The sequence below is a fragment of the Mercenaria mercenaria genome, unplaced genomic scaffold (genome assembly GCF_021730395.1).
Source record: "Mercenaria mercenaria strain notata unplaced genomic scaffold, MADL_Memer_1 contig_1925, whole genome shotgun sequence".
NCBI classification, from domain to species: domain Eukaryota; kingdom Metazoa; phylum Mollusca; class Bivalvia; order Venerida; family Veneridae; genus Mercenaria; species Mercenaria mercenaria.
The window spans coordinates 44,319-54,294 of NW_026459944.1; the positions used below are offsets into that span (position 1 = coordinate 44,319).

At 34.7% G+C, this 9,976-nt stretch overlaps 1 protein-coding gene across 1 annotated transcript; it reads right to left on the minus strand.

Annotated features, from left to right (window-relative positions):
- Positions 1-310: 310 nt before the first annotated feature.
- On the minus strand, positions 311-1,285 carry LOC128551999 (uncharacterized). Its single transcript, XM_053532982.1, has 2 exons — positions 942-1,285; positions 311-391 (listed from the first exon to the last, which is right to left on the minus strand). The coding sequence occupies exons 1-2, from the start codon at positions 1,260-1,262 to the stop codon at positions 311-313; spliced, it is 402 nt and encodes a 133-aa protein (XP_053388957.1). The 5' UTR covers positions 1,263-1,285.
- Positions 1,286-9,976: the final 8,691 nt, after the last annotated feature.

Below are 9,976 nucleotides of genomic sequence, written 5' to 3' on the forward strand. Positions count from 1 at the left end.
CCTTGGGGTCTTTCCCTTTACTATAAACATGGGTGGCATAGCTTTGCCGGCTGCGTTAACACATGCCATAATGGTTATATTAGTAGATTTGCTACTTGTTCTACCACATACATTTTTAGCACCTATACCAGAAACAACTTTAATTGGATTGTGTTCAAAATTCTTGCTGGTCTCGTCACAATTCCAGATGAATTCTGGCTTGTCATTCAAGTTTGAGGAAGTAATGATGTTTGACAATGCCTCAAAATACTTTCCTACAACTTCACGATTTATCATACGACAACGTGTACTACCGAGGCGCTATGGCTGTCTAAGTGTAAAGCCCATGACGTCTCTTGAGGCCTTCCCACCAGTTTTTACCTGCGTGGAAGTTCTTATAGGATGTATGCACCTAGAAAGTAATTAATAGAAACATTCTACCACACATTCTTATCATCCATTTTGATATTTTCATGTATTATTATGTTATCCGTTTTAAATAAAACGATCATGCTAATTAAAAATGAACATTGACTTAACTTAATGTTAACAGAAAATCAACAAGTTTATTTGTCATTACAATACTATACATTAGGTATAAAATAGTGCACACTCCTCTGTACATTCATAGATAAATACAGTATAAATATGTACTACCATTAAAAGAACTGGCTGTTTTTTAACAATCAACTGTTACTGCACGGTATTTTATTACGAATGTAGCCCTATTTGCAAGCATAATTTCTTCATTTAGTAAAGCTTAATACAATTGATAAGGATTTTATACATTTGAAGTAAATATCGAGAGAAAAATATTTTAGTGAAATATGCCCAATAGATATCTTTAATAGAAGAAAAATATTACTCGGGACTTGAACAGGACAATGCCCTGAACAAGGCCAGTAAAGCAAAAGTCTTATTCAAATTTAAAAATTGCAGAAGTTTCATACTACTCTATGTACCTGAATGCGTTGGCACAACACATTTGTCCTAAGTAGCAACTGCTTCCGCGAAATTCCAATTCCCCTCTCAGCGGCTACTTTCACTGTTTCGACAATTTTCTTTTCAACTTCAATTGGTATCGCACACGGACGACCATGAGTTACATTTACCTCATATCTGCCACTAGCTCTGTCAGCTAGTGTTGATTTTGGGATATTGTATGCTTTTGAAGCTTCTCTGATGGACATCCCATTTTGATGCGCTTTCAAGGCATCAGCTAGTTGTTTTGTATCATAGTTCATTGTCTTGCCTCGTTTCTTATGAGTATATGTTCTAGGCATTTCTGAAAGCGTAGAAGAACGTAAAAGAAACAACTTAAGATGTTAAACTTTATTATAAATACTTGTATTTTACTACATGTTATCATCTCTGACAGTTATGAGACATTGTGAGGTACATGTCTATATCTAAGAAAATACAATAACAAAGAATCAAAGAATCAAAGTGAATTCTTCTTGACTTCATCAACGAGGCGGATCATATGAAGATCATTGCAGGACTTTGCATATCGCGAAGCTAGCCAGACTATACTGCTATCTTCATCCATTTCCATTCCAAGCAATAAATGATGTATCTCAGAGACAATCCACATATCGGAGTCGATTCTTTGTAAAAGATGCTTTAAGATACTGAATATTAGGGGATGGTCATATATATATTCATGATTAAACATGTGACATAATGTTTCTTTTAATGTTTGTTTAATATGAATAGAACACATTCTGCCGCTGATTTCCCGATTTCTTAGGTTCAGTAGTGCATTCATGCCCCTAAAACAGAAGATAAACGAATTTAGCTATGCTAGGTCTTTTGAAATATTTCAAGAACCATGCCATAAAAGCGGCGTCCGAATTATAAAGGATACGAGATTTTTGACGTCCGAGATTTAAGGGCCGTATACTTTGCCACCTGGAAATTCGGACAGGTAATGTTTTGTTAAAAATATTACTAATTAAACGATATTCACCATTAAATATACTCTTATCACAATATATGAACGTCTGTTAAGTAAAATAAAAACATAACATTGAAGTAAAAGTGAGATACAAACCCAGATGTTGAAGATTGTTTCCGACTATATTCAAACTTGCCGCCACAAAAACTTTGCGCTGCGGAAAAGGAAGCGTGGGTGTATATAACAACTGCGCATGTACAATTTAGTGTCACGTGTGAATTTTCTATTTTTAGATGTCACCCAGTGTGTACATAAAAATTCTGGGAATTCCATACGAAAGAACGGTCTTGATTGGACTATTTAACATAAAAATAGCATTGAAACTGAAAGTGTCAGAGTTATCCCGACTGACCGAAATTTGATGGATTTACCCTATAGATTTACATTTGCTGTCATATGTCTGTAAGCATAATAAGGATGCCATTATTATGCCGCATTCAAAGACAGTATGTAGGATCGGATTACAACTTAAATTTCCAATACTTTTAAAAAGAATTTGTAAACACACATGGGTTAAGTTGTACAAAACATTTCAACGATGGTAAAATGAAAACAAAGTATACAAACATGATGATGATGACCATCATGATGGTGTTCCGCCGGATGCTGTATTATAGGAAGCAGAGGATTCAACCTGAACTGATGCCACGGTCTCGATCTGTCGCAGGCCATATCGTCTTTCTCGTCTGGAAATGTTACCGCTGAAATTGCCCGCGTCTTAGTACTCCGCAATTTATGGTCTCTAAATTGAGATATTAAAATACAAAAAAGATAAAGTCTTTTAAAAAGAGAACAGCATATGACACACAATATTTTAAATTATTATATACCTATATAAATTCTGTAAAAACTCGGCTTGTATTTCACAATGAAATATGAACAGACAGACAAAAATCCCGTATTGTACCTTTAAAATTCCGTATTGTACCTTCCGTATTGTATGCTGCCGGACTATTTTCATTAATATGCATGATCCGACACATTTCTATAAATAGCGCACATAAAAACTTCACTAAGTTCCATTTAATATCGATAAAAAATGAAGATTTCTGAAATCAAGAATCAAAATGGTAAAGGTATATAATAAAAGGGTCATTATAACAGTAGCTAGATCTGGGACTTTGTATTCGGCTCTCGTGGATTTTGCAAGGTCGGATCACACTCGGCGCTTGCGCGCCTCGTGAGATCCGATCTGGCAAAATCCACTCGAGCTGAATACTGCATCCCAGATCAAGCTACTGTTACAATAACCCTATTATATACTTACAAGAAAGCAATAAATTAAATGTATGTTATACATAACAATTCTATATATGCTAAAAGACACGTTTTTGGTGCTTGTCGGACATCTGTAAATATTCTAAAATGAAATAGTTGCATTAGCAATCAACAAAAGTTTGCTTTTTGATATTACAGTTACGAAATGTCAAGTAAATAATTAATCAGTTCCACAGTTCCATTCTGGAGTATGTATTGGAAGTGTGTGTGTGTGTGGGGGGGGGGGGGGGGGGGGGGGGGTAAAGGGGGAGCTGCGACACTAATACAGTTTGCAAATTATTGCCGTTTACTAACATTGTGTCAATTTAGGACTGAATCCCGGCTTCGTCTAAAATAAATGTTAATGTATCATCGTTTGTAAAGAAACAGGATTGTGTTTCTCTGATTATATTTAGCTTTAAAACACCAAGATCTGATTAGAAAGAAGCCACTGCTACATTAATAAGCCACCGGTTCCTTCTACAAAATACGCATGTTGATTATTATTTTAACGTACAAATGTTCTGCACTCCACAAGCTTATTGGCGTATTAAGAATATATTTTGTGATCTACTCCCAATCTAAATACTTTCGCTCACTCTTTAAATTAAACAAACGCAAGTGTATAAGCATTGTACAGTAAATAAAAGTCAAAACTTTATAACATACCAAGTTACCAGGTCTTTATAATGAGATAAACATGTAGATAATGATAGAAATATAGAAGGAAAATGATACAACCAAGTTATGGGCTAAAAGGCTTGAATGTTGTTAAGTTCAGGAATATGGAACAACAGTTTCACTATCTATATACTGTACAGGAAATGACATGGAAAGCTCTAGGTGTAGTGATATGGTTATGTCATGGAGAACATTCAATTCGATGATATAATGGAAATTAAACTACTCATCAATTAATACTTCAACAATTTAGCATCTTACAGTTCGGTCCTGACTTACAATATGCATTTTAGCTATGGTATGCAAACTATTTAACACATTAAAAAGTTTGGTTTTAACCTTTACCCTGCTAAATATCTTAAATGGACTGGTCTTTCATTCAATTTGGGCAGAACCACTTATGACTCAAAGGAGTGTCCACTTAAAATATACTGACTGAATAGTGAACAGTGCAGATCATGATTAGCCTGCACGGATGTGCAGACTGATCTTGGTCTGCACTGGCCGCAAAGGCAAAATCACTTGTTGCCAGCAGGCTAAAGGTTAATACCACTCCAATACTAGTGTTTGATGAATTATCCCCCTCGTTAAGAATTTAATGATAATAGTCTCTTTTCACTAGTTTAGAAAAGTTTTAATACGATTTGTCATTTAAAATATACAAACATAAACTCGTTTTGAACGAAGTAATCAAAAATACATTATTATTATGTTATGTTGTAACTTGCAGCCATTGTTCTTCAGGACATGTACAAAAATACAATTTTGAATCCAAACGCTGCCAGTTTTCTATAGCCTGTAAGATCAAATTTGTAATATTGCGAAATATCGTGCATTGTAATTTGGAAACTGTTTTAGCAACAATTTTGCGCATTGCACGCTTGTCTTTTTCTGCTCATCTGTCAGCAGATGGGGAATCCATATAGCACAGATCTTTCTCATTTTCAAATTACGTTTCAGAATTGTATGAGCTGCTCTTAATGAGATGCCAACCATACTAGCTATTTGCCTAGCGGTGTATCTTGCATCAGTTCCAATTATTTCTTTCACTCTATCAACCATCTTGGCAGACGTTGCTGTTTTCGGCCGACGGCCATGTGATGCATCTTCTGTTAAACTTACCCACATTTGAATTTGTTAAACCAACGAATAACTGTCTAAAAAGACATTTCATTATGCCCATAAACGGAACATATTTCATCAAAAATGTCTTTACACCCTATGCCAAGAATACAACGATTCTTAATATAGGACCGTATTTCAACGGCGTACGCTGACCTTCATCCAATCATTTTTGTATTAGTATGAACAACCCTCGTAATCCATTTACAAATATATGATTACCTTGATAAGACTGTTCAGACTAAAAAACAAAATATCTTTGAAACAGGCATTTATTCAAGTAACAAATATATTTGAGAAAACAGGAGAATATTAATTTGATAACAGGCATGGAAGAAATGACCACTTCGACATAACAGTAAATACGGTATAAAATTCTGCATAGAAGTGAAGAGGTAAACGCCTGTCTCCCACCAGGCAGGTCGCAGGTTCGAATCGAGGCGAGCGAGTACTAGTCAGATATTCAGGAAGCAGTTATCGAACGTAGTAAGCATAACTTATAACAACTTTATCAACTGAAATATAAATAAGTACTGAAACATGCATCTGTCAAACATTCAAAGACATTAATATATCAATGTAAGTAACTGCATATGTATGAGGCCAAATAATATTGTTCACGTGTAGACAGAAATATTGTATGCCTACATAGTTGTCTTCACAATGTATAGTAAGATTCCATGCAATTATAATCCACGATGCAATAATTTCTCGTTGGTTTACACTGACAGTCGCTACAATTTAATTCCTATCCGCTAATTCTCCTCGCTCAATACTGTCAATTTCTAATATATTTGACACGTCCGAGCATTTGAATTTTGTTTCCTTTTAGTCGGCTTTTCTAAAACAAGATATATATCAATAAACTATACATACAACACACAGAAAGAAAACTAGCTAACATGGTAATCACTGGAACGTCGCATTCGTTTCGGGATAGGACCATTCATACCACATCAAAATTCATACAATCATATGAAGCTGTACTTTTGATGTCGAGCACACTAGTTATAGAAATACATTGAATACAGTCTAGAAATTGATTTCTACGTCCTTGAAATAACCAAAAATGATTTTACAAATGTAAGATTTCTGATAGTTATCAGAAGTTTAATTGATTTAAAGCTGAGATCCGCAAAGAATGACAAGTCTTGCCATAGGCCAGTACTTATATTGTCCGTAAGTATTGACCTGGCACTCGTGAATATTCCGTTTATTTCCGTAAATAAATTCTCGGTGTCCGAACATGAATAGCGATATAACTATAACATAACATATAATTTCTTGATAAGGTAATGTCACATGTGCAGGTAGCTGTGTGGATAAAGCGTTTCGCTGCCAACCACATGGTTGTGGGTTCCAGTCCTACGTCTGACCGGATCATTTTTTTAAAGATTTATATGCAAACTTATCACTTATCGGATCAAACGTATCGTGATTTTTATGGTCCATTGACTTAAATGTTATCATATTTAACCGTTGTAGAAAAAGTGGAATAAAAATGGTTTTAGAAGGATCTTATACAAAAATACAAAGTACTTGTCATCAGCGTTTCCAGAAAATTAATACTACAAGAGAAACAATTAACATTCATAAAATTATGATGCTTAAAAAATGCAACAATAAAACAGGCATCACATTATATTACATAAAAAATGATTTAATGTGATTTCGAACCCGTGGTAACATGCTTGGAAGTCAGACACCTTACCACTGCGCCATCGTTTCATCGGTTAACTGTATCTGTTACTTTAGTCATGTAGATATTTTCAGACAAATATTGCGTAAATTAACGAAAACGTCCGAAAATATTTAAAGCCTGCTTCATATGATTTCGTCAGCTTATTTATGGTAAAAAAATAACTTTTAACAAGCCGATAATAAAATGAAGTACCAGTAAGTATCCTATGGTGCAGATAATACAGTTTTACTTGTATCAAAATGTCACAACAGATAAAATACAGAACAGGAAGGATTAGTAAAGGTGAAATTATATTGATCTCTGTTTCTTATGCCTATTCTAGTTATATCACTCGCGTAGGAGCAATTTCTTAGTAACAGTCGTGGGAAAGGGGGCATCACAAGTCTCTCTCATATAGACTTTTTCCCTTTAGTTGCTGTTTCTGCTTTGCAAAAATCAGGAGTTTTGCCAAAAGAAGGGGGAGTGGGTGGCAAAGAATAATAATGCTGCTCCCACCCACTCTCAAAGTTCGTTCGGGGTGGCAAACCACACTCCAACACTTGCTCCTAAATCTTTGTTATATGTCTTAATGTATGCACAAATGATTTTTCAATAAAATGTCATTAATTACTTTGAAATGATATTCAATTTTCTTTTGTTTCAGCACACGATATAGTATAGGTGTTGAATTCCAGACAATAACTTTTTATGTAAAACCATCGAACCATCGAAAAGCGTTGAATTTTGTTACTATATCCTTACTTCAAATGTACATACCGTAACCTATGACAATAATCTGAAACATGCTTGTATCCAATTATTGGCCAGCTATGCATATTTGTCAAATATAATGATCATCTAAATTTTTGTTGCAATGTCTGTTGGTCATCAGTGTGTGGAACCCCAGGATCGGACACAAGGACACGACCATTCTACCTAACTGAGATTCCGTATCTCCCTGTTTAATCAGGGAATCAGTGGTGCATTGGTTAGCAGTTTGGACTACAACGACAGCGATCCGGGTTCGATTCCCGCACCCCGATCAATTCCCGGTTGCGGCTAATAACTCGATTAGTGCTGTGTGATTTACTTTACTTGGTACTGTTTCCAACAGTCTCGGTCTAGACTTGATGCTGGAGAGGTAAATGTGACGCCTGCCGTGGGCTCGGCTGGAAATAAGATTTTCCATCCATTCTTGATGGGGACTTTCGTCGACTAACCATGTTAAACAGCGCCCCTGGTGGCGTTACATTTTGCACCAAGGGTGCGTTTATTTCTGTACCAAAATACAAAAAAAAATGAAAAAGAACTATGTTGTTTTATACTGCTAGTTATTTAACATAAATTGTTAAATCCAACAACAAAATATATCCGTTATCACTTTCAGTTGAGTAAATACGGCAATAAGACATTGACACGGTCAATCCTGTACAACTAGATGCGCATAATTAGAGGGTCGCAACTGGGTTTGTTTTTACATATCGAGGGTTGCCCGCAAAACTGCGGTAACTGCATTTTTGAAAACTTTTCAGGAAAAGCTAAAAACTTCCTTATTTTACAAGAAACAGCTTATTTGACAAAACTTGAAGATATGTTGGAACAATTTCAATGACTTATGAAAATAAATTCTTCTTTTATGTCTAAAGTTATACTTATCTGAGATATTTGACTTACAGTTACTTGCAACTATATTGCATGACTTTTCTAACTTTTAGCAGTCAAGTCATTACCGCAAAAGTGTTGTAACTTGACTTACAACTCTTTTGCGAGCTAATCTATTTCTCTTGCATTGTTGAGGTTTACTGCAAAAAAGTTGTATCTAAAGTTACAACTCTTTTGCAGTATTCTAGACTATAAATTATTTACATTGGTATCAGTTACTACCTTTTGCATTTGAAATGAAACTTAAAATTATGCATTTCTAACTTTTCTTTTGCTTTCTTTTTTATATAAACTGAAAAATCTTGAAACGGCTTGGTGAATATGAACTGTCTGCATTGTTACATTTGCACTCAACCAGTAGTTAAATGCTAATTCTGGTATAGTTCTTTACTTTTCCATAAAATCACACCCCTATACTTCTAGCAACAACTTCATTAGAATGCGAACTGTAAATAAACTTTTTTGCACAATCTGTTTTATTTTCCTATTTAAAGAAGATTGAAACTGCGGGTGTTTGTACACCACAATTATTTTGTCACAGCATTATCTGACATAGATGTCAAAAGTACTGAACTTTTAAGCCATAGTCCTGTAGTCTATCTCCTGAACTAAATGAGTGGACTGGAATAAATATCCATGACTTTTGTAATGAGAGTAGTATAACAAAATATGAATGTAACATTGGCATTTCTATAACAGGCCTCGACAAATTCCTTGGAAGTAATTGTAGTTCTTAAGGATGACTGCTTAGAATTTTCACTCGTCCAGCTGAAGTTTGTACTCATCCTGCTGGGAGAATTTTTTTTACAGACTTGTCTTTTCTGAAGTTCCTTAAAAGTAGTACACAGAGTATTAAATAATCATTTATTGATTGCCGAGGGTCTACCTAATGCAATCATATTATATGGTACATTAAGGATCGAAGGATGAATTATATAGTTACAATTCCTTTTACATCTTTTAGCTGTCTGGCTTCTGCAAAGCTTTTTTTAATTGGATTAATTCATATTTTTGGTCAAAAGTCAAAATTTAATCCTGCAGGGCAAGTACTATAGCAAGTTCCACATGCTCAGAGAAAATTTCTATTCATATTGGCAACAGGATAGTGGATTTTGTGAAGCCTGGTTAACTTGGCATATATAATATTACTCAAATTATGAGAGCCTGGCATCACTGTGTACACATGCATGCAAATCAAATATAGAGTTTGACATTAATATTATACACTTTTTAACTCGATCTTTTGAAGAAAATACAGAGCTATTGCACTTGCCACGGCATTGGTGTCAGCATTAATGTTGGTTAAATTTTTTGCTAAAGTCAAATTCTCTGTTACTATCTGAGCTATAGGAGAGATCGCCGTGATGTCACGCGTTAACATCTGTTTATCTGGTGGTTGGCAAAACAAATGATTTTACACCGTTTGCGTATTGAATCAGAATTTTTAATTTTTAATAACTTTTTTGCTCATTTATGGATTTTCAAAATTCAAAAAGATTTGAAATACTAACAATCTTCATATTTTTGTGTCCAAATATCTTTTTTCAATGAGTAACCGTTTTAAATGACATATAATTTTAAAAGCGGCGTAGTGATTTTCACAACCTTTAGAAAAACAGTGTAAGTTAAGCGTTCAT